We start from the raw sequence: 24,833 nt of genomic DNA on the forward strand, positions 1-24,833 counted from the left end.
TTTTGGCATAACTCCACATACTCTGCGTTACAGTAACAGAATGCAGAGTAAGAAGCCCAGTATTCACCAATTTCAACACAGAAAATTGATACCACTACCACATTACTTATTAATTAATAATCAGATGCTATTTCAGCTTAGTTGCTGCCTACTCTCTTCAAAGCAAGCTTTAGCTACGTGAGTTCAGCAATAACTGTTTCAAGGCCTTAATAGAGATTTGAGATTTAAATTGAGTCAAATAAAACTTTTTTCAGGTCATTTTATTTCAAAGCTAACAACTGAAACGTGTCTTTGTGTACTCAAAGAGAAAATTACATTTGCATCATTAATTATTCTTCAAAACCATAGATAATTAACTATGTAAGTTCTCAAAATTGATGGTTTGGCAGAGATAGGAGGGAATTCCGCTAAGCAGTTGGAGAGGAACATGGGAGAAGGCATACCACTCTATCCAACACCACATTGCCAGAGACAGCAATAAAGGGGACAGTCAGTCCATGAACACAGGCGATTATGTGAAAGCCCAAAGTTTTAAGTTTAGGTGTCTAAAAACAGGAGACAATGAATGCAACGCTCTCTTTGCAACTCCAGTTCTGTTCTTTGCATTAAAACCTGCACACAGATCTGCCTGCCTGCATTAGCATGCTAATGCCACTTTAATGCAGCTATTCTTGGTGTGTTTTTTAAGATTCAGGAAATGAAAAGACCTTGTGCCAGTATAACTACAAGATAAGAAGACAAAAACCAAGTACTCACGCTGTGAATAAAGCAGTATCTGAAATTCCAAGAGGGCACAGGTAAAGAGTTGAACCACATTTTCTACTCCAAGCAATTCAAAAACTTCTTTAACCGGAAAATCAAATAGCGGTAGTTCACTGGTGCTTGGCCTCTGGCAGATAATTGGTCCATAAACACCTGAAAATTTTAATGACCTTCCTGCTGGAGGAAGAGGAACCTCATAGAGAATATTGTAGATGTAGCTTTCTAAAGGTAGAGGTGGCGGCTGAGGTGAAGTCACTGCTTGGTGAAGTTGTTCCAGTACTTTCTTACAAGCTTTCATGAAAGACATCGGAGTAATCAGACAAATGCACTTTGAGACATAGAGCGTGTCTCTGCTGATGTCATAGGAGTTAAAACGCTGTAGCTTTGAAACAGAAGTGCCATTGCAGTCTCCAGTGCTGCTGCAGCTATCTTTGTCATCTGTGGGTGGAGTATGAAGAATGTCGTATTCGGCATTGTGCATATGATACAATGTCTGCATTGCACTGCAGATCTGTTTGCTAGTAACTTCCTCAAAAAACGTGAGAGAAAATCCAAATGTCCGTGAGCCATCTTCACGAGTAATAATAAAAGAGTGGAACTGAGGTTCTCTGGAATCTGCTTGTGTCTTGAAAGCAAGCCCTTTAGGCATACACAGCTATAAAAAAAAAAAGGGGGGGGAAGGGAGATAATAACATTTAAACCACATTTTTCTCTCCCCCTGCCTCCAGAAACATTGGTGAAAATGGGATTTAGAATCCACAGACTGACATCGCATTTCACTTGAAATTCTATTAAGTGTTACATCTCTGTACAATACAGCAATATGCATCTAAATCGGAAAAACATATTAAAAGGAACATATTAAAAGGGCTGTACATAGTTTCTGTTGAAACTCGTAACTATTTTGTCATCAACCTCAATAGGAATAAAATAACAGAATTCAAACTCAGACAAAGGGAAGTATTTTGGTCACCAAAACCAGAAAAGTGGCAAAGAAAAATACTATATTTTATTTAAATTAGGAAATCACGTCGCATTTCATTAAATAGAAAAATTATGCACGAAGAAGACTCATTAATTGCAGGCTAATTTATTTCTCTACCAATTCTCTAGAATGTAATAAAAAAGTTGTAAAAGAAGAAAGGAAAAAAAGTCTCCTAGGGACTTATCACTCACATGTTTTAACATAATTTCCTTTAAAAAAAATCCCGATTAAATGAAAACGCCTTTTGAGCCTGCACAATTTAGAGATATTCATTATTATTTCCAATCTACAACAGATTTCACACTATTTTAGTCAAAGAAAACACAGATCAATGCCTTCAATTGTTAAGGTAGGTTTTGTCTTAAAAACAAAAGCCATTAAGTGATACTGACCATTCCCACTGCATCCTGGTCAAAAGGGTTCCATTCAACATTCTCAGGATAGCGAGCAAGAACTTTGGATTTAAATGTGCGTCTTAACGGAGTCTGTTCAAAGTTTTCCCCTGCAGGTGAAAGAAAAATACAGAAGTAATTATTTCATTCTCTTTTTAAGCTCAAACAAGGCCAAAAAGCAGGACATCAGCAGGTAGATGTGAGGATAAGTGACTTAAGCACGCACTCCTTTTAAGAGAAACAGAAAATGCAAGACAGTTAGTTAGCATATAATCAGACTGCAGATATTAGCAAGGATTAGCACTGTAACATTTCTACGTCATTAACTATCCATGCGTTTCCTTAAGCATGACTATCGTGAGATTGTGGTCACGACAGCAATGCTCTAAGCCACTATTCAGATATTTCAGATTCTTGTTAAAGCACAGCTAAAGCTTCAGCTTCAGTGAAATTTTGTTACTGAAGAAAAGAACAAATAGACAAGATGCAGGTTTAAGATAGACATACAAGTAGCATCATTTAATTTCTTCTTCAAGACTTAGAAAAAAGAGTATCCACCATCTATTACAAGAAGTTAGCTGTGAAGAGAGTCTAGAAGGTTAAAAGATCAAGAACCACAAATGCCCATGAAGACTAGGGTATCAGATGAACAAAAAATTGTGCTTTTTTTTTTTCCCCGCACTTTTTCCTTTACCTTCTGTTGCACTTGAAATGAAACGGCTGGCACCATCTCGGGTTTTAGAGGCCTGTATATACTGGCATAAAGCTATATAACAAATAAAAACAACACTGCATTATAAATTTCATACTGTCGACTGTAATTACGTAGCTAACACATACCAGTAAAAAACATACAAGTATTCTATACAGAATTAGGCATGCATAATAGTCTAATCTCCTAATATGCTTTTTACAAATATACAACTTTTTACAAATTTCTCATTTCAGGTACTTATTTCTTGAAGAAGATCAGTTTGTAACACAAGCTCATAGTTCCTGTAGATGCAGCAATTGGAATTAGTTGCTTGTTAAATGAAAGTTTTAAATGTTAAATTATAAAATACTTCCTAAGAGCAGATGATGAAACTAACCCTAAGGACAACACCATTTCAAGGCCTTTAGAATGATATGAATTTAAATGGCACTGGTCCAACTTTTCACAGATGCTTTCCATACACCAGACTGGCTGATAGTCTTTTTTATAAAGCTCTCAAATTTCCTCCAGAGCAATGATTGTTCATTGTGGTAGCATAGAACTTTCTCCAGTAAATATTCTGAATGGGTGTAGTTGCTTTAAAAAAAAAAAAAAAAGCCCAAACTGCATATCTTAAAATAAGCTTAGCTATCTTACTAGAATGCAATTAGCTAAATGAGCATGCAGCTGTTGACAGCTGCACTAACAATCAGGCACAATTGCATGAAATCATGTGCTTTAATAAACAGAAGTATTTTAGCAACACCTGCAAAAGAAAACACACTTCAACGCACTTGTCTTCTTACATGCAGCAATTATATAGCAATAGAAATTTATTTCAGAATTGGCTGGGTTTATTCTGGACTTTACAGTAATATTTAAAGCTCAATTTCTATGCCAATTTACAATCTTTATTTTGCACAAGCACTTATTTCCACAAAGTAGCTATACACAGAGATAGTTGTGAGACTGCCTACAGACAATAAAGAACCTAACACACACATTACACTGAACAAAACCTTGTTTCCATGGAATGCTTAAGAAGTCCTTTGACAGTTGAGAAGTCATGTAACTCTGGATTTTGTTTAAACTAAGTTTTAAATATTACCTTGCACAGGGAACTTACCCTGAATCAGGACATAGGACAGGTTTCAAAACACCTAAAATATTCACATCTATTTTGCTAATTCCCTGGTTTCTAGCACTGAAATTAAAGGTGGGATTGTTTTTCCTGTTTGTCTGAAAAATCAACAGCTCAGCTGATGTGCATACAAAACCACTCAGCTACATTATTTATTATTTTGTTCAATAATATCATTGTTCAGAGAGGAAAAAAATGCATATTTGGGAAAATCTGAAACGTATGGAGAGAGAGGGATAATTAGGAAAAAAACAGAACACATCGTCACTGAAATATAACCATCTTGGGAAAGAGCAGAGTCAATGACAGAAAACATAACAGCATTTCCGCAGGAGCTAAAAACAATCTTAAAAGATTAAAATAAGCATTTAAAGAAACTTCTAATCTCTCAGAAAGAAAAATGGACATAATGCCACATCTCTACTGACGCAAACATACACTGAAGTAAGAGAGTCCTCTGTAAAGGAGGTTTTAAAAATAAGTCAGGAGATTTAACACACCTACTATTTTCTATATTTACATCTGTGCAGATGATGTAATGTCAACTTTTAGGTAATTGAGGAAGAACCTCAGACATTTACTAAGCTGTTTTATTCTTGGGGTTTTTTTTTTCTTCCACATACATATAAGCGAGAAAATATCTGAAGGCCAAATTTTCTCCTAAACCTGGAAACGACACACCACAATCACTCAGTTTACCTATGTGTAAGGTCACACATGTTTTGGAAATAGAAAAAAAATAATCTGTGACTTGAAGACCTTTTCATTAAGATTATTAATATTGCAAAATACATGATGCTGCTCTTCCCTTCTGATTAAAACAAACAAACAAACAAAACAAACCACCAAATAGAATTACATCTTTTAAGAAGCCTTGCCCCATCTCATCCCAAGAGACGTTCTCTCCAACACATACTTAAATTTTTTAGGCCTGAAGTTTGTCTATAATTTAATGAAGGTACTGAAATTGATTTCTGGAAACCCACTGAGCCCCGATTCAGACAGAACCGTAAGGCGACGCTTACATGCCTTCCTGCAAATCATCAAACAATTCAGATGTGGAACAGACACTGCTCTTGCCAGTGTCTCCATATTACACTTCTTTCTTAGAGCCACCCTGCTCTGATATCGCATTTGTTGTGTTGACTTCCACACAGTGTGATGCTCATTTTCTCCCTCACGGGAGCAGAGTCTTCTACCTTTAGCTATCTCTTTTTGTAAGAGCCTTCATGCTTGCAATACAGCAAACCACTGGACCTTCAGGTTGGGCAATGCTGACTTCCAAAGATACTGCCAGGGCAGGGAATCTCAAGTGACAGCTCACTAACAACATCTGGAAAGTTCGACCCAGGAACAGAAAGGTGATCTGTGCAACTCTAGGACATTGGCCACCCTGTTTTCTTGCCTTTAAACCAATGAGAACCTGAGCACCGGCAAGCTCATCACCCAGGCTCCCCCTACACTTCTGTCACTAAGCAGCTACTGGTTGTCACTAGATATCCAGCAACAGACAGGAAAAAAAAAATTAAAAAAAAAAAAATCCACAAACAGTATTTTGCTTCTATCCAGAGTCAAAAAGCAATTAACCCTAAATTTCTAAATATATGATCAGTTAGAATCCTCAAACACAAACAACCTGCTCCAGCAAAATACCAATTGCAGCACATCCCTAGCAGGCAAAAATAACTCATCGTTTCAAGAACTGCCTTTGTGTGAATTACACATCTGATTAATTCAGTACTAATTGAAATGTTTTTGATAAAAACACTGAAGACAAGAGCAGACTTAAGAAATGCAGGAGACAAACCCATCAGCAAAAACGCACAAAGCTTTATTCTGAAACTGAGAAAATGAAGACGTAAGGGAAGCTAAACTGATAAAAATATGATGTATCCCACAAGTTTCAGAGTGAGTACAAGTTCCCATACTTAACGACTATCAAAGGACTGCTATCATCAGATCATGCTTTTCACAAGGTTCCTCTCCTCTAGCAGAAGTGATGGCTAGAAAGTACTTTCCTTATTGATTCAGTTACAATAAAGACGTCTTCAAACATGATTGCTCTGTAAATGATTTCTTTCTTTTGTGCAATTTCCATGTAAAAGGGATTTTTTTTTTTCAATGGAACACAGAATTGCCTGCTGATGATCCTTACACACACCTTAGACTCAGCTGTTTGTCACAGCATAGGAAGAGCTCTAGAAAGATGAAGATGCAAACTGCCCCATAGACTACAAACTTGCAACTACTTCAAATTTAAAGCAGAAACAGTAATCACATAGCTACAACTACAAGATTATTTGTCAGCAACTGTCATGTGGCATATAAAATCCATAAACTATGGATTTCTATGCTAAGGCACATAGAAAACAAGGAGGTGATTGGTGATAGCCAACATGGCTTCACTAAGGGCAAATCCTGCCTGACTAATTTGGTGGCCTTCTATGATGAGGTTACGGCATTGATGGATAGGGGAAGAGCAACTGACATTGTCTACCTGGACTTATCCAAAGCATTTGATACTGTCCCACATGACATCCTCATTTCTAAACTGGAAAGATGTGGTTTTGATGGATGGACCACTCGGTGGATAAGGAATTGGCTGGATGGTCGCACTCAAAGGGTTGTGGTCAACGGTTCAATGTCCAAGTAGAGGCCAGTGACGAGTGGTGTTCCTCAAGAGTCGGTACAGGGACCAGTGCTATTTAACATCTTTGCTGGAGACATGGACAATGGGATCGAGTGCACCCTCAGCAAGTTTGCAGATGACAGCAAGTCGTGTGGTGTTGTGGACACGCTGGAGGGAAGGGATGCCATCCAGACGGACCTTGACAGGCTGGAGAGATGGGCCTGTGAGAACCTCATGAAGTTCAACAAGGCCAAGTGCAAGGTCCTGCACGCGGGTCGGGGCAATCCCATGCACAAGTACAGGCTAGGCAGAGAATGGATTGAGAGCAGCCCTGAGGAAAAGGACTTGGGAGTGCTGGTGGATGAGAAGCTCAACATGAGCCGGCAATGTGCGCTGGCAGCCCAGAAAGCCAACCGTATCCTGGGCTGTATCAAAAGGAGCGCGGCCAGCAGGTCGAGGGAAGTGATTCTGTCCCTCTACTCAGCTCTTGTTGAGACCCCACCTGGAATACTGTGTTCAGCTCTGGAGTCCCAAACATAAAAAGGACATAGAGTTACTGGAACGAGTCCAGAGGAGGGCCACGAAGATGATCAGAGGGCTGGAGCACCTCTGCTATGAAGACAGGCTGAGAGAGTTGGGGCTGTTCAGCCTGGAGAAGACAAGGCTCCGGGGTGATCTTATAGCAGCTTTCCAGTACCTAAAGGGGGCCTACAGGAAAGCTGGAGAGGGACTTTTTACAAGGGCCTGTAGTGATAGGACAAGGGGCAATGGATTTAAACTGAAAGAGGGCAGATTTAGGTTAGATATAAGAAAGAAATTTTTCACTCAGAGTGGTGAGGCACTGGAACAGGTTGCCCAGAGAAGTTGTGGATGCCCCATCCCTGGCAGTGTTCAAGGCCAGGCTGGACGAGGCTTTGGGCAACCTGGTGTAGTGGAGGGTTTCCCTGCCCATGGCAGGGGGGTTGGAACTAGATGATCTTTAAGGTCCCTTCCAACCCTAACCATTCTATGATTCTATGATTCTAAACATAAAAAATTCCAGGAAAAGGAAAAAGGCCCAGGAATACTTCAGGAACTTCAAGGCTAATGTGCTTCTCAACATCTAAACTTCAAAACAATAACCACCCCATTGTATTTTGTAATGTAAAAAATATCATAAAAGCATAAAGAAACACCATTTCACTAGGCACTGTACAAATCCACAAATATCAGTTTAGAATGAGACTTGGTGCTGCACCCAGTGAAGCAGAGAATCTCAGAATTTCTTTTTAATTGGAAAAAACACTGTCTGCGGCATCCCACTCAAAGTAGCATCAGTGAAACGATTTAGATTAAACATAAATAAATAGAGAATGAAGAAGGGGTTAACAAAGATTTAGCCCATGTCCACACAAACAGCTTAGTTAGTGATTCTCCAAAACAGGAGGGAGACAAAGGGTAAACCACTCTCACGGAGGTTCTTCAACTGGTGCACTGAAGAAAGCACGGGACCGTAGCGTAACTTTAACAACCTGCATGGGTAACTGAGGGCTCCTGAAGCCGCCCGGCTCCCGAGGCCCAGCTCGCCCACCCGCTGGCTCCTGCCACGATGGGTAATAGATTTTTCAATGCCAGCAACCACCATCTGGCTTTGGTAATGCCCTCTCCTTCCTCTCTCTTCTTTCACACTTCATCAACCCCCTAAGACTCCACCACAGGGTGGAAAAAGAGCAAAGATGCTACAGCAATCAGTGACATAAAAAGATTTTATCCACCTGAACCGTGGCAAAAACAAGGTATTCCCACTGTCACACTATGTAGGCAGTCGGCCTCGTTACAGTCCTTGCTCTCGCCTTATTTGTTACCACGTAATTTAAAAAGACACACATAAAAGACTGAAGTTCTTAGAGCCAGCTTGCTTATCAGAAGGGAAGCCAGTGCGTACTCTCCAAGTATCCTACGTTTGAACTAACAACTACACCTCGTTTTATGGAGCAGTGATACCTTACCGAGTCACCTAACGCTGAACGTAAGCCATACCACAATGCGGATTTGTAGCGTGTGCAGGAAACCTCTTCGGCTCTCGTTTTCATGCTCCTCCCTGCTCTTACCCGTATTACTTTTCTTGCTGCTCAGCCTGTGAGCAGAAGACAGGTGTGTCTGTGTCTCAGTCTGATGAAAATTAAGACTTACAAATCCAGAGATACTACACGGAGTTTCCAACCTGTGCTTTGGAAGTACCTGCACGAAACTATCCATACCTACAGATACCACTTTTCTAAAAGATTATACAGAAAGAAAAAAAAAGAAAAAATACAGAAATCAGAACGAAGTAAAACAAGTCTTCAATTCAGTAACCTGCAAAATGTTATATATCAAGCTCTCCTCAGCTCTGAAGGGGAATAAAACCAGTGAATTCTGAAGGTCTAATTTTAGCTCTTTCCTGATTTATCCAGAGGGAAAAAAAAAAATAAATCTGATTCACTGCCTTCCATATTCCTCTTCAGGAAAAGAAAAGACAAGAGGGGAAGGGGGAAGTCTTCCCAACACAGTAATAAGAAAATGGTTGGGTTGTACAACTTGCAGTTTCAATTACTTATGTCCTCCCCTCAATATATAAACAATTACAAGTTTCAACTGAGAAGTGAATTTACTGTAAGTGAAAAAGATGAAATCTTGAATTCTCAACAAAACAAGACGACAAGATGTTTTAACATGCTGGAAATTTAGACTTAAACCTTTCTGTTTTTTGACTATACCGTTTGCAAAGATCTGTTTGCAGACTAAAGCATTGGAGGAGTGCAACTGATGGTTGCTATCGCTATTATTAGGTGTATGTAACCATGCTAAATAGTAACATTTCCTGTCAAACCTTCAAGTGTGGTCATGAAATAAGCTAGACCTGTACTGAAACCTCTTAACATATACACTGTAAATTCAAGCTATGCCTGCCAATCACATACATCTTCTCAGGTAGCTTATAGCAACACATATCCAGATGGATTGGCTGCAAACTTCTAATTCAAATTCCCAAGAAAACTGTCACATGATTATAACAATTCAGTTTTCCCTGCTGAGTAGTTTGTTTCTTTATAAATATGCTTTTAACCCTAGATTTTTTTTTTCCTCTTCAATATATCAATCAATCATTCTTCTTTGTAACCCACACCCTGCCACGAAGTTTCCACTCCTGTAATAAAGTTCTATCTAGTACAGAATAGTACCGCGTGGTTTAAGTTGTCATTAATTCAAAAGGGCAAACTTGATGCAAAAAAATGCCAGGGACACTTTCCAAACAGAACTTTTTAAAATTGAATCACAGCCTTCTGTATATGCTGTCAATTCACTATTTGATTTTAGTAGAAAGTGACTGCAGTGCTGCAACTCTAAAAATTATGCAAGACTAAGAGTGTACAGGAACTTCTCCCTGTGTACTAGCTAGAAAAAAAGTCTTTGAGGCGCTACTTCAGAGGTAAAGCCTAGCTCAATTTTCCGTCTAACAATAAAAAGAAGCAAGTCAGAAGAAGCTACTCTATTTACCAGAAAAAGTGTCTGATGAAAGAACTGAATGGTTGCCCAACACTGATTTTAAATAATTGTTAATACTGCCACCTTCGTTTGTTCGAGTCCGATGATCTGTTCAAAATAATTACAAAACAAAGACATCCAGAAAGCTCTGGTAATTCTGATTAAGTGGTTCGTTGCTTTCACCCTGTCAAGCAGCTTCTTTCTTTAAATTTTTGTGATACAGCCCGTTATTCATTCAATTCCTTCAGTCTTGGTGTACTTTTATCGTATACATGACATCTTCAAATACAAAATATTAGATGGCAAGCAAAGATTAACTTCATATTTTCCACATAAGGACACTCTTATAGGAGTCTTTAGAGGCTGTATATGCAATTCCTGCTGCCACTAAAATGAATGTCTTAATAAAGTAAATATAAACCAGCTTCAACCTGAAACAGTCATATTGCTGTAATTAAACAAATGAACACGAAACAATAAGAGTCTGTACCAGCAACAGAAACTATGAGCCATACGCTTAGGGCAGCCTTCCTGTACTATGCAGCATGCTGGAGAAACTGAACTTAGGATTCAGAAGACCTTACAGAACCCTATAACTATACCCTTTACCTCCACACTTTCTACACCACAGTTCAAAGAATCTTGCAATGGTGGGAATCATCCCAACTTGTGGAGGGTGGGGGTTTGAGACTGCGCTGGCCATGACAGTCAAAGAGTAGAGGTTTTCCAGAGTGTGGGCTGCAAGTCAAAAGTCAGTCACGAAGGAGATTTGAACAGTGCATGAATTAGAAACACTATCTAGAGAACAGTCTAATTCTATCCTGCTTTCAGTTAAAAAAATACAATAGAGCACAAAGCCATACTTATGTAAAGATGGACATCATAGGGCATTTTAAAAACAAACTTTCTCATTCTTGGGTTTTGAGTGAAAACAGAGCAACTGCAATAATATGCCTGTCAAAGGGCCTAACACATTGGAAAAAAGAGTCTGAAGTGTTTCCAAAGACACAAGAATGGCAGCAGTCCACAACATATTTAGAATTAAGTTAATCTAAAACCAGGAGCTAATGTCATAAACAGCAGGCGTCGTCCCAGTTCAGCCAACAATCGTTCTCAGTACACACAATAAGGCTGTAGATATTACAGTAAATAATTATGTTTACTGAACATAAAATTACTCCAGCTCTAAGATCATGGTCCAAGTCTAAATAAAAATAGTTATGTGGGGGGAGGAGGCACTGGAGGGAAGAAGTAGTTTGTACAATGAGAGGTTTGAGGACTTCTTGATTAGTCAAACTGACAGAGATCCAATAGTTTCTGGTCTAATAGATTCTGGTTACTGTGTAAAAGCAAATACAGGTGCTTAAGATACATGTAGCCATGGAAAGACAGTAAAGCCAAGAATCAATATCTTAAAATCAAAGGCAAAAGAAGTCTGTTAAAAATTACTTGCCATATTTCCACTTGCCAATGGAAACAGTCAAATATTCTATTTCCAAGACTTAAGAGCAAAATTGTGATAATTAAACAAGTAATTAAATTATATGGCCTGTACCATACTAGATGTGAAATGTTGATTCATTCTGGTCCTTAAAAAACAGACAAGGAAAAAAAAAAATCCCCAGACCTAGCCTTCTGGAAAGCAATATCTTTCTGATTTCTCAGAACCTCATTTTCTAATATGAAGGTGTCGTGGGTTAGGCTGACCTCCCCCCACACAGCCAGTCACTCCCCCTCTCCCACCCCCAGGAATGAGGGAGAGAATTAAAGGAGAAAACGGGAAACCATGGGTTGAGATAAGAACAATTTAATACAGATGATCTAATACACAGGGTAGATGCTCACCACCCCCTCGTATGCGAAGCCCATCTCGTCCCGAAGCTGCAATCCCAGACGAACGCGAGGCCCCCAAATAGAGAGGGGAAGAGAGAGACAGTACTCCGAGAGTGGGAGTACTGGAAGAAAGAGGAAAAAAAAAAAAGCAATAGAGCAAAAGCGGCGAAAGAGCCAAAGCGCAAAAGCCCTTCTTTCCGGCTGACCCTCACTTTTATACTGGGCACGACGCTGCGTGATATGGAATACTAATTGGCCAGTTTGGCCCTCAATCTTAAGTTCCACCACAAATCACAAGGGGAATCGTGTCCCCCTTGTCCCAGCTATGCTCCCCCTTATCCCGCCGTGCTTCTGCACTCCGGCACACTGAAAAGTCCTTGGAGTCTCAAACATCAACTTGCTATCAGCATTCTTCTCAGAGCGAGCCTCTGAGTAAAACCAAAACACGGAGCTCTTCTAGCTGTTAAAAAGAAGAGCTAACACTGTCCCAGCTAAAACTAGGACAGAAAGAAAAGTTCTTTCAATACATAGCTAGAGAGCTAATAATATACTAATAAAAACAAAACAGTAAGTTTGTCTGATTCCTTCTTTAGCAAATATTAAACCATATATAACTGAAAAAAAACCCAAACCCTCTACAATGGAGGAAATAAACATCCAAAGTTCGGCAGACAAAAGTAAAGAATTCATTAAACAAGGATTCTTGGAATAAAAACCATGACCCAAGAAAAGCTGCAGCTGCCAAACGTGTAAGCAAACAGCCACTCCATCAATGGACAAATGCCTTCAGATTATGACTTGTTTCCTTCCTTCCAGTTCCTCCTCCTGAAGCAGAACTGCACGTATTTCTCATTAGAGAGGACTCCCTTCACCAGCAAATCTCTCCCTCAGATATACACAAAAAAAAACAATTCTTCCCTTTTATCCTGAAACACATAAATCCTCTGTCCTTCACTTTTATTCCCCCTCCTCCCGCTGCAAGACCATCAGGCATAGTGCAAGCTGAAGTGGTGGTTGGACCAGTTAATTTCTTACTGGACCTGGCACTTTAACAGTTTTTAAAGCAGATCAGGTTATCCATATGAGAAAACCTTCAGGATCACATTCATTTTATTGCAGCACTGGTGCAATAAAAGCAACTGGAATCAGGGGTTTCATTCATTGCCTCTAATGAATCAGGGGCTTCAACCACTGTCTCTAGCAGCTGTCATTCCATTGGACTTGGTATCTACAATCTATGATTTTCACATCTGGGACTTCATTAAAAAACTTCTTCATGCAAGTTACTGTTCCCCTTTCCCTGACAAAAGAGCTGAAAGGCAAAGGAATTCCACTGTCTGCCTTTCTAAAACAAAGGTGAAAATACGTGTTATGGACGTGCTGCCCTCTATTTAAGTATCTATTTTAGGTGCAACCGAGGATGTCAGCCTTCATTTGTAAAAGTTTAAGGACTTTCTTTAGAGGAAGTAGAGAGAAGAAGAAGAAAATAACCAGAGTGCTGAAAGGCTCTATTCTTTTCTTGGCCTGTTTGTCATCTAGGGAACACCCAAACTTGCTTTTAACAATCCCTTATCCCAGTCCCATGAGAACAAATTCCTTTCAGTATACAACATACATATGAATGTTCAAAGGACAATGCAATTCTTCCTGCTGCAGTCACTAAAAACTAAAACACTGTGCGTGTCCAAAGAAGGACAATGAAGCTGGTGAAGGATCTGGAGCACAAGTCTTATGAGGAGTGGTTGAGGGAGCTGGGGTTGTTTAGTCTGGAGAAAAGGAGGCTCAGGGGAGACCTTACCACTCTCTACAACTACCTGAAAGGAGGCTGAAGCGAAGTGGGTCTTTGTCTCTTCTCCCAAGTACCAAGTGACAGGACAAGAGGAAACTGCCTCAAGTTGCATCAGGGGAGGTTTAGATTGGATATCAGGAAAAATTTCTTCACCAAAAGGGTTGTCAAGCATTGGAACAGGCTGCCCAGGGAAGCGGTGGAGTCACCATCCCTGGAGGTATTTTAGAGATGTGTAGATGTGGTGCTTAGGAACATGGTTTAGTGGTGGACTTGGCAGTGTTAATGCTTGTACCCAATGACCTTCAAGGTCTCTTCCAACCTAAATAACTCCATGATTCTAAAAAGGTGGGAAGGACAAAGAAACAAGTAAACTCTAATCTGTTGACTGTAAAAGATCCTGTTGTTTTCCCATTTTATTTTGCATTCCAGAATTCAAGAACTGTAATGTTTCAAGAACTGTAACACAAAGAACCTCACTGTGAACTGAAATAAAAAACAAGGGTTCATTTCACTAACTGGATATTTAGCATAAACTCCACTGAATACAAATAATCTCTTGACCATCCATTGCTTTGATAGCATAAATTCTTCCAAGCCCTCTACGGCAAACGAAAACTTAGAAATTAATAGATATTCATTCATCAATTAAGTATCAGCGCTCATCTAGTTGATAACAAAACATATTGACACACACACACACTGGAATAGTTTCAAATGCTGCAACAATGAATTTAAAGCACCACAGAAAAACAGCTGAGGACATCTGCATTCTGTGACTGTAAGGTCAGGAAATCAAAAGCTTTTGGTTTTATTTTTTCTGGTACCATTTCAACAAAGGCGGGAAGAGGTGGGGCAGGGAAGGGCAGAAGAAACCATCAAGAATCTAAGGCAGCTTTTTAAAAAACAAACAAGAACACCCCTGCTTCCACCCCAAAAGTCCTCAGCTTGCATCTTTAAAAGCATCCTAAACTTTTTTTTTTTTTTTTTTTGCTGCTTTGCATGTAACACAGGAAAGCAGATGGACACAATGTATTTCAGTCAAGACTGCCTGGCAGAAATTTTCAAGGAAATGTTCTTAAAAACAGAATTGTTTTACGAAATTACTTTTCTGCTTTAGCCACAGCAAAAAGACTTACAGAAAGATATTTAGGTCTGTTTCCAATAGAACAACAGAAGCAGCATTCAAAATTACAATGACAGGCGTGTTCTCAGCCACGGCAGGGCGGGGGGGGACACACCATTTCCATTACACAATAGATCTGAAATATGTGCCACAGAAGACACTAAGAAAGGAAAAGGGTGGCTTATCTTTAGAATAGAACACAATTCTTTCCTGTGTACTAGAAATATAAAACAAAAGTGGGGAAAAGCATATTTTAAGTACATTTAACTTAGAAATCAGCTGTTCCCCTCATGCCCATCTAAGCTGGGCAGACCCAGTGAGTCTGCTTCAGGAGAGCCTGAGCAAACAGAAGCACAGACCATCTCAGGCAACCTTCCTGAACCACTGTGGATCTCCTTTTACAGCAACATGTCCCATCCAGTTAAACATCCCTACTTTTTGCGCTCTCATTGACCGCCAACTCCAGCTCTGAGGACTGATGGAAACAGGTCTGTGTAAAAGCACAAGGATCAAACATTATTGAAACATCTGTCCAGTCCTTTAACCAAGCGTTTGTATTCCTCTGGAATACCACTGAATTTTTGCACTGAAGAGGAAAGCAATATTTTAAAATACACGTGAAGCCTTTTCAAGCAGGTTCCAATGATATAGAGAGGTTAGTAAAATACAAAGAGAAAGGGGCATGACAGTCTTATGCTGGTTAGAGCCAGTGTTGTCTAGCCATGAAACAGTTAAAGGTTTAAGTCAAGATTTGCTTGAATTTGGGAAGACAGGTTAGCAGCCTGCTTGTATGTATATAGTAACTTATTTGCATATACATAGATAAAGCAAATATGTACATAATGCCCGAAAACAGGACGATCATCCCTGAAGTGTCACGTCATCCTTCAGAAAAGAACATTCTGGAAAACATGTATTGATGCAAAAATGTACTAGACATTGTTTCATTATAGATAATGAGGGATAACCAAGGAGCCTTAGAAAAATATGTCAAGAGGAGCACACGCATCCTTCTAAGTCCAAAACATCTGGCTGTTAATCCTGAAAGGAGGAGCCAAAACAAGAACTTCAAAGACTGACAGGGAAAACATCTTGTTATGATAAAAGGTTAATGAGATTGGAAGAATATCACAAATATTAAGCAAGAAACAGCGATAACTGGGGGAAAGGTAATTCCAAGAGGGGGAGATAGCGACCACCGACTCACAGACCACCTACCCTAAACACACCTCAGACCCAAAAGAAAAGTGCAGACAAAAGGACTGAACATGTTAAGTAATTTACATGCAAAGTGAGAGAAAATCAACCAATTGTTTAAGAGAATAACAATGAATATGTAAACATGCTAATACACACTGTATAAACATTTACTGAATTTTAGAAGGGGTGTGCTGTCTTGGGACAGGCACCCAAACTGGCACAACTTTGTAATAAAGCAGTATCTCAGCTTAGTGCGTGGACTGGCTTATTGCATACCAGCCAAACGAATCCCTTTTTTGGGAAACACTAGCACTGGCCTTAAGTTATAAGGGACTTTTTTCTTCCCCAACACAGTTCTGATGACAGTTCAGTAGGACAGTGCTGGGCTTGTGGAGCAAAATCAGGAAACAACAGTTGGTAAAGGAGCTTGCTGAAAGTAGCAAGCTAAGGAAGAATAAGTAATATATGCAAATAGCAGAATAGCTCATAAAAATTTATGCTTGTAGAGGATGGAAACAATGCACAGATCAGTAAATTGCAGCAACCTCAAGATCTGTGGCCACATATTTTCGTAACACAGTGCAACTGTAGACACAAGCAGTAGGAACTACAATTGCAAAAAAAAATTTCCAAACTCACCTGAAGTCATGCTGAAAGAATATCTGTTTCTGTAAAACCAACCTTTTTTCTCACTCAGTCAAACATTGAAATGCTGCTATATCTGAAAATGAAAAGGTTGCTTATGACTGTCATATTAACTGCAGATCACTTACCTTTGAAACACAATAAAGTTTCTTTCTCAAGATGCTTCAGTATGAATATGTAAATTACTCAATACAGAGGTACACATTGTACCTGACAGTGGCTGATCATACAACCAGTAAAAACCAAAAAACTAAATAAAAAGGGCAATATTCTGTGCTTCTACCAAGGAAGTTCAAAACTAAAGGTCTCTTGCCATCAAACCATAAGCAAAGTAGCATTTTCCTGGAAAGACTAAGAAACAAACCTTGAGCAGAAGCACTCCAAGTAAATTCTTCATCATTCATCAGTTTGTGTTGGAATGCTTGATAATTTCTCTGTGCAATAATATTTTATGCCTCTCAGGGTTAACACTCCCTGCAAACTTGACTACAAACCACAAATCCAAAAGGGTTGTCAAGACATTCAGAGAGAATAATTGCTGCACAACATACATCAATAAGTAATTGCTTCTGACATTGTCACTTCACACGTGTTATTTCTGCTACATAAGCCCTGCAGGTTAGAGGGAATTCAAAAGAAAAGTATGAGAAGTCATTACCAAGAACACTCAAGTAGGGCATCACTACGTCAAAAGGCAGATAAAAACAGTTGTAGTGTTTTGTAACTACAGGACCAACAATTTGAAGATGTAGGGGGGTGGGGAGGAAAGTGCGTTTTATTATTTGTAAATGGCAGTATTTCCTATACAATCTATTTAAGATGTTTTCTTTGTGCAGTCTCTCCTTGCAAAAGAAACTGAAAAAAAAAACAAAACAACACAGAAAATCCCGAAGGAACAAAAAGCCAAATCAAACGATATTTGTATGTCTTGCTCTAATAAGGTGAAATTCCTATGGCTTTTTCAAAAGGCTTCAAAAGTCAGACTTGTAAACTTTAATTCTTTAGACATTTTAGTCTATTCTCAAATCAAGAACTCGCAACCTTTCCCCTCCCCCACACCTTACCTAAGACCCTTCCAAATAAGCCCAATTTGTAAATGAAGGGTGGAAGAACGAAGACTATTGGGGGTTTTGAGGAGATGATTCTGTAAAGCACACAGCTCAGTTTAACCTAAAATACGATAATCACAAGATTGGCATTATAGAAACATCACCTAATAAACTGTGGCTTTAAATGTAGTTCAGCAAAGTACAGCTGCTTCCCCCTTACATCAACTCTCCCATTCTTTATTCTACATATCAGCTACCCTAGCACGTCTGCCTCAGTTCCCAAAGAGACAAAAGATCTTTCTGGCACTCAAACATGGCAAACAGCTCCAGCTTCTTGGGAAAAGATAGAGGGGGTAGGGAGGAGTGGAATATCCGGATTAAAACGTTTCACATGTGCCAGTGCAAGTCCAGCCAAAAGTTGTTGCTATCTACTGCCCGTCCGCAGTGACCTACGGGAAGCCAGTGTGTGGTCTCCGCCTTGGTGCTACTGGAGAGGCCTCCCACAGAGTTAACACCTTGGTTAGCAATCTCAGAGAAGCAAAGAAACTTAAAAACCTCCCTTTCAGTCTCAGAATGAATCCCCAAGGGAAAAGGCATACCACTAGGGAACTGTGGGAAGCTTGCAGCAATACCATCCATTATGGACAAAGAGAGGAAGTGGCGAAAAAAACCACCAAAAACAAAACCCCAAAGTCACAGAACACTTCAGCCTTTGGAAAAATCAAGCAATCGCTCCCACCAACGCAATTCACTTCTGCAGCAAGCGCTGGTACGACGATAGCAAGGACAGAGAAATTTACTCACATACTATTTACCCAAGGAATAAATAGTATTGCAGAAGAGCTTCACCACAAGAATCACAGCTGCCTCCAACCCCAAATGCCATGTTTTAATTCCAAGATAAAAACACCCAAAAGAGGAAAATACAGAACAGGTCAAATGTCAAGCAGAAAATTCTATCTCCTAATTGAAATTACACTTGCTTTTCTTCATCCTCCTTCCCTTTAGCTACCCCTTACAAATACCTTTCAGGCAAAACAAAAGCCTGTAACTACTGCAGTCTGTTGAACTTGGAAACTAACACAGGTGCTGAAATCTGCATTACTACATGAACTACCTACCACAAAGGAAACTACCACACCGAATTCTGAAATACTAAGCAATTTATTGGTTTACATATGTGACAAATGCCTTCAATCATTTCATCGCACTCATATTTTTATGAAGTTTATATTGATACAGAACGCTGTTAAAATAAACCCTACTAACAGGAAATGTATGAAGATAAGTTGTCATTTTAAATCTGAAGCCAACAAAATAGAAAAATAGTCACACTTCTATTACGGACAGAGGGGATGAGGTGAGACATCTCTATTTTACTGGTGAGGAGAAACACTTGCTCTAATACCAGTTTGTCAGATTGATTTCGAGTGGAGCTAGGTGAATACTATACACCATGTATCATCTTCCTTTAGAATTTCACACTGCAGCACTAATAAAGTGTCTACTGTGCCAGCATATAGATGCCTTACTCATAATCAGTCCTGTTATGCTACATAACCTACACACACACAAATCTTGCCTCAACACTATTAAAAACAAAAGACAAAAAAAGGTATGAGAGATAAAGAATAATTAAAATGGTATCACATCATCATACACTAGAGTGACAGGAGATCTATCTAACAGGGATCCTGAAAAGCCACATGAATGATGTCTGCAGGAAGGATATTTCCTGGACACACAGGCTTCTCCTAACACTCGTTTTCATCCTCCTTTAAGGACGAAGCTCATAATCACGTGGACAACTCAAAGCACCATCATAAGGACCTTGGCAAAAGGAACACAAGTCCATCTACTGAATAAATTAATTTTGGATCAAACCTTAAAAGACCAGCTCAGACTGGGAAGAAAGGCAGAAAGAAATACAGGCAACAGATTAGTCACTGGCCTTAGTCTTCCAGAGTAAGGTTTATGTAAAAACTATCCTATTATTAAATCATCAGTCTTTTCTCACAGATTATAAGCATTTTATTAAAAAAAAAATATTTCTCCTTCGTAACATTTATTTCTGGAATAACTATTATCACCTTCATGATATGACATTCAAGATTACTATGGCATGCACAATAAAAAATTCTAGGATTACTAATATAGTGTCCAGATATTTGGATCTGAGTTCCACACTCTGTTATAGCAACTCCCAGACTACAATTACACACAAGTGTAACTGCAATGGCAAGTTGATCCTTTGTTTTGCCACTCCATAATAAACAAACTTTATTGACAACTGATTGTTAAAAACTAACACATCATAGAACAGGAAAACAAAACAAAATCTTCAGTGAAAAAGAATTTAGAACAAAAACTCCAACAGTTCCATATAGGGCACGTTATTTCCACCATCATTCAGATCACATCTAACTAACTCGACACGTAAAGGACTCCAGTTGAAAGATGAGATGAGGCACCACTTCATTCTCGTTACCTTTCCAGGGCACAGTCATACCACCTAAATTAAGAAATCCTATCATAATGTTGCAGCATTATGATGTTATATTACACACAGAAGATTTTTGGTAGTTGATGTATTTCATTATTTCCTGGTGGACACCAAGCTGACCGTGAGCCAGCAACGTGCCCTCACTGCAAAGGCAGCGAAAGGTATCTTGGGCTGCATTAGTCACAGCATCGCCACCAGGTCCAGGGAGGTGATCCTTCCCCTCTACTCTGCACCAGTCAGGCCACACCTCGAGCACTGTGTCCAGTTCCGTGCTCCTTAACACAAGACAGACATGGACATAGCAGAGAGAGTCCAGCAAAGGGCCACAAAGATGATTAAGGGTCTGGAGCGTCTCTCATATGAGGAAAGGCTGAGACAGCTGGGACTGTTTAGCTTGCAGAAGAGAAGGCTCAAGAGGGAATCTTGTCAATGGATATAGATACCTGAAGAGACGATGGAAAAAAGATGGAGCCAAACTCTCTTCAGTGGTGCCCAGTGACAGGACCAGAGGCAATGTACACAAAGTGAAACACAGGAGGTTCCATCTGAACATTTTTCACTGTAAGGGCGACTGAGCACTGGCACAGGTTGCCCAGAGAGGTTGTGGAGTCTCCATCCTTGGAGATACCCAGAAATCATCTGGACACTGTCCTGGGCAACTGACCCTAGGTGGCCCTGCTTCAGTAGAGAGGCTGGACTTCACAACCTCCAGAGGTCTCTTCCGACCTCAACCATTCTGTGATTTCCTCTATGAAGGAAAAGTACCTATAACAGACCTTTGCAGTATACTTATGAGATTTCTGTCATGACTTCTGGCACATCAACATCACCTGGAAACGTGGAAATGTGCCTCAGCTCCTCTCTCGTCCAGCTCAGCAAGAAACAAGGTTCATCCAGTGTTAAGTTTTTTGTTGGTTGGTTGTTTTTACTGCCACCTAGTAAGGTTTTTCTCTCTGCTTTAAGTGGTCACTCAGTAGGAACACAATTATCAAAATAAGAAAGGATGCCCAGATAACCAGATCATTTGAATTTGGGGATAAAAAAAAGCCCTAACAATAGAGAATATGCTGTCTTTAACTCATGCCCTAAATACAGTATTTCTCACTATATTAAAAGAAAACAAATATATACATACACACATACACTTTGCACCTTCCATCAGTCAGCCAACTTTTTCAGGAAAAAGTGTTACAGCTGTGCTATTTAGTACACTTCCAACATACAAAGGAAAAACGCTACGAGAGATGTCTCATCAAGCAAAGTAACTAGACTGAGCATTAATTCATGATCTTATGCTTCATTTATAAGCCTGCAGAAAACGCTGTATCATCAATATTAAGGTTGAATACCTGAAATACACAATTTCATTAGCTTAGGGAGAACAAAGTCTGCCGGCAGCATCCCCAGGGGCCCTGGCAGCGACCGCCAGTTCCCTGCAGCAGTGGGGCAGCGATGACATCATGCCAGGCTGAGCTCCGGCAGCCCTGGCACGGAAAGCCCTGGAGAGACCCGCTGTGCCCCGCTTCACCATCCTGGGGAAACATCCCGCTCCCTACCCCTGCACCCAGAAGCTGAACTGCCAGCACCTCTCTTCCAACAATGGACATTTACGAAGCAAATTGTTTCAACAGTACAAGGATTCAGAATCTGTTTTTCAGCACAGAAATAAGAAGGAGAAGAAAAAAAACCCCAGTGCACAATAACCCTTTCATTCAAAGAAGAAAGCCTTCCAGGAAGTACAAAGTGTTTCAAAGCTTCATCCAAAACACTGAAATCAACAGAGGCCCTTTCCATTTATATCAGTGGACACTGGAGGAGGCTATAGCTTAAGACACAATTTGAAAGTGTCATCAGTCACACTATCATGCATTATTAACAACACAACAAACTCAGGAAAACGCACCAGAATTCCAGCTAGCTCACACGCTGTGACGTTACCATAAATTTATCCTCCTCCTTGTTTCCCCCCTTGTTTTTTCAAACCCTTTCCTCAAATCACACAAAAATCAGTCTCCCTCATAAACACTAAAACCTCTCCCCCTCTTCACAAACCCCACACCTTGTCACAAGCAACATCATTACAGTATCATGGTGGAACAGCAGAGTCCAAGATATATTGCACGCTACAGTTTTACACACTATAGACATAGTCCTTGACAGAGAAAGCAAATACAGAAAGAACATCATGCTCCAGCTTTCAGACCTGCACACTCAGACAGAATACTTCAGAAAGGCATTGATGTCTTCCAGTTTACTGTTAGGTAGCTAGCTCAAAGTAGTATACTGCTGGTTTTAAATTTAATTATGTGAGGAGAGTTATTCATGTTCCCATCAACATCAGGGAGTATTCCTGAGTGCACCTTGCAGTAGGTTACACAGATAGATACATAGTAAATAAACAACAAAATTAACATCAGAAACTATTTTCAATCTAGCAACTTTGATCACTTGTGATTTAATCTGGAAAAATCGGTGAAACATCACATATGCTTCAATAAAATTATATTACATTTTGTTATCTTGGATTTCTTAAATTAAATTGATGCTGTAATTTAAAGTGCCATTATAGAGCAGACCATTATGCTGTATTCACTCTTCAAGAGTCCAATTGCAGTCTACAGTTATTTTAACATTAGACAAATATGAATTCTCTTAGGGTAAGGTACTGCTCAGCATGAGGAACAGATGAGAAATTTTGTTTGAAGTCAGTAAAAGAAAAAAGAAAGTTTCCATCACAGCCAAAATTCAGGAGAGTTCACTGTAGAAAGTGAGTTCTAATAACACAAATTTCACTCTACAAGAAACAAGTGTTCATTTAGTGTTTTTTTTAAAATACAATGATGCAAAAAAATACTTCATGATATATTATAATAGCAAGCTAATTAAAAAAACCCACACCTACAAACATATCATTGGTCAAGTTCTGAGCTCAAATACACAAACTAAGTACTAATGTTAGGTCAGGTTTTCACCACTGCATCCCTATATCTTTCTGAACAGCTAAAGGTGCTAAGTAGGAATTGTTAATTAAATTAGCAGTTTTAAGTTAAATTAACCGAAGCCAGTAAAGTGAAACTAAAGCTGAAATAAGGTGCTGCTAAAACAAAGAACAGATTTGTAATCTTAAAAACACAGGCTGGACACAGTGCTGTGGGACAGATTGATATGGTTTAGCTGTGTATTTGGTGTGAACATTCTCAGCTAACAGATTTTTAATCCGACTTATTTCAGATACTGCTGGAACAGAATTCTTATCCTATGCTACAAAAAAAAACCCAAAAACTTATTACAGAAGAAGGAAAAAGACTTCCCTTTCTCTCCAAAGTCGGAGTCATTAAGATTACCTGTGTGTTTCAAATGTCCAGGAGCCTGACTAAAAGTTATAGACGCACCCGAGCTCCAAAATCGCCGTTAAGGCAGAGACGATCTGAAACAATACCGCTCCACCGCACAACCGTCACCTTGCAAGGGCCGTTTAAAAGCGGGGCTTTGACGGGGTTCAGAAGTTGGGTGCACTTCTACAAACACACGCCCGTCCGCAGCCGGGCATTTCTGCACTGGGGCAGCTACAAAGACCCCGAGGCTCCGGTGCCGGCGGCGCGGGGCACAAGCGCCGCTGCTCGGGGCGGGGGGCGCCGACGGCTCCCGACGGCTCCTCCCGCAGCGCCCCGGGGCCGCCCGAGACGGCGTCCGCCGAGCGAGGAGGCGGCGAGGCCGAACCCCGCCTCCGGGGCTGCCGTCCCGCCGCTGACCGCCACCGCAGAGCCGACCGATGACGGCCGCCCACCCCCGACCCCGCGGCCACTCACCGGAGAGCTCGTCCGGCTCCAGCCCGGTCTCGGTGTCCAGCCCGCAGATCACGAAGTAGTCGGCGAAGCGGCCGGGTGCCGAGGAGCCGCCCCCGCTGCTGCCGCTCATGCTGGAGCCCGAGGGGTGCGCGGGGCTCAGGGGGTGCGGGGCCGGGCGGCGGCGGGCGGCGGGGGCTGCGCCAGCTGCGCCAGCTGCGGCGGCCGCCTCCATGATGGAGCGGAGCGGGCAGCGCCGCACGGCATTGTGGGTCCAGCCCCCAGCTGTTCCCGCGGGGGGGGCGGCCCGGGCCGGGAACCGCAGTGCTGCGCCTGCGCCCTGCGCTCGGGGATGACGTGATGCTGCTGGTCCGGCTCGGGGGGGGGGAGGGGGGCGGCGGGGCGGTGCGCGCGCGACGGCTGTCTGCGGCGCGGCCCGAACGCTGAGGGGACTGTGAGGCGGGCGGGCAACCAGCCATCAGGGAATGCGGCCGGACCGCCGCGGGACAGCAGCTCGGCTCGGTGCCTCATGGCGAGGGGTCCGTGGTTACAGCACGGGCCTGAGCTTCGGGGGCTCGGCGGCTGAGGGGTTCCCCTCAGAGGCTCTCCTCAGCCAGGGGGAGGCTTTGCTCCTCTCTGCAGTCAGAGAGGACAAGGAGGCTCTGCCAGGGGCTGCTCGCTCAAAGCAGGGTTTAATGGTGGTGGTGCTTTGAAAGCACATCTGGACTTGGGTCTTCCCTGGTGACCTACAGCCTCACATCCTCACTCCCTGAAAGCTGCTGCCCCAGTGGTTGTC

At 41.0% G+C, this 24,833-nt stretch overlaps 1 protein-coding gene across 4 annotated transcripts in view; it reads right to left on the reverse strand.

The window, feature by feature from the left end:
* DENND5A (DENN domain containing 5A) overlaps window positions 1–24,194 on the reverse strand; it is a 75,112-nt gene extending 50,918 nt beyond the window's left edge. For 3 of the 4 annotated variants that reach the window (XM_086612697.1, XM_086612696.1, XM_086612695.1), the window contains exons 1-4: window positions 24,062–24,194; window positions 2,834–2,905; window positions 2,140–2,249; window positions 757–1,417 (exon numbers count right to left, since the gene is read on the reverse strand). In XM_086612697.1, the coding sequence (XP_086468823.1) occupies window positions 757–1,417; window positions 2,140–2,249; window positions 2,834–2,905; window positions 24,062–24,170 (952 nt within the window). In that variant the 5' untranslated portion in view covers window positions 24,171–24,194. The remainder of the gene's footprint in view (window positions 1–756; window positions 1,418–2,139; window positions 2,250–2,833; window positions 2,906–24,061) is intronic. The other variant, XM_086612698.1, reaches the window with a different exon arrangement.
* Window positions 24,195–24,833: the final 639 nt, after the last annotated feature.

Source organism: Tauraco erythrolophus, chromosome 6 (genome assembly GCF_009769465.1).
Source record: "Tauraco erythrolophus isolate bTauEry1 chromosome 6, bTauEry1.pri, whole genome shotgun sequence".
NCBI lineage: Eukaryota > Metazoa > Chordata > Aves > Musophagiformes > Musophagidae > Tauraco > Tauraco erythrolophus.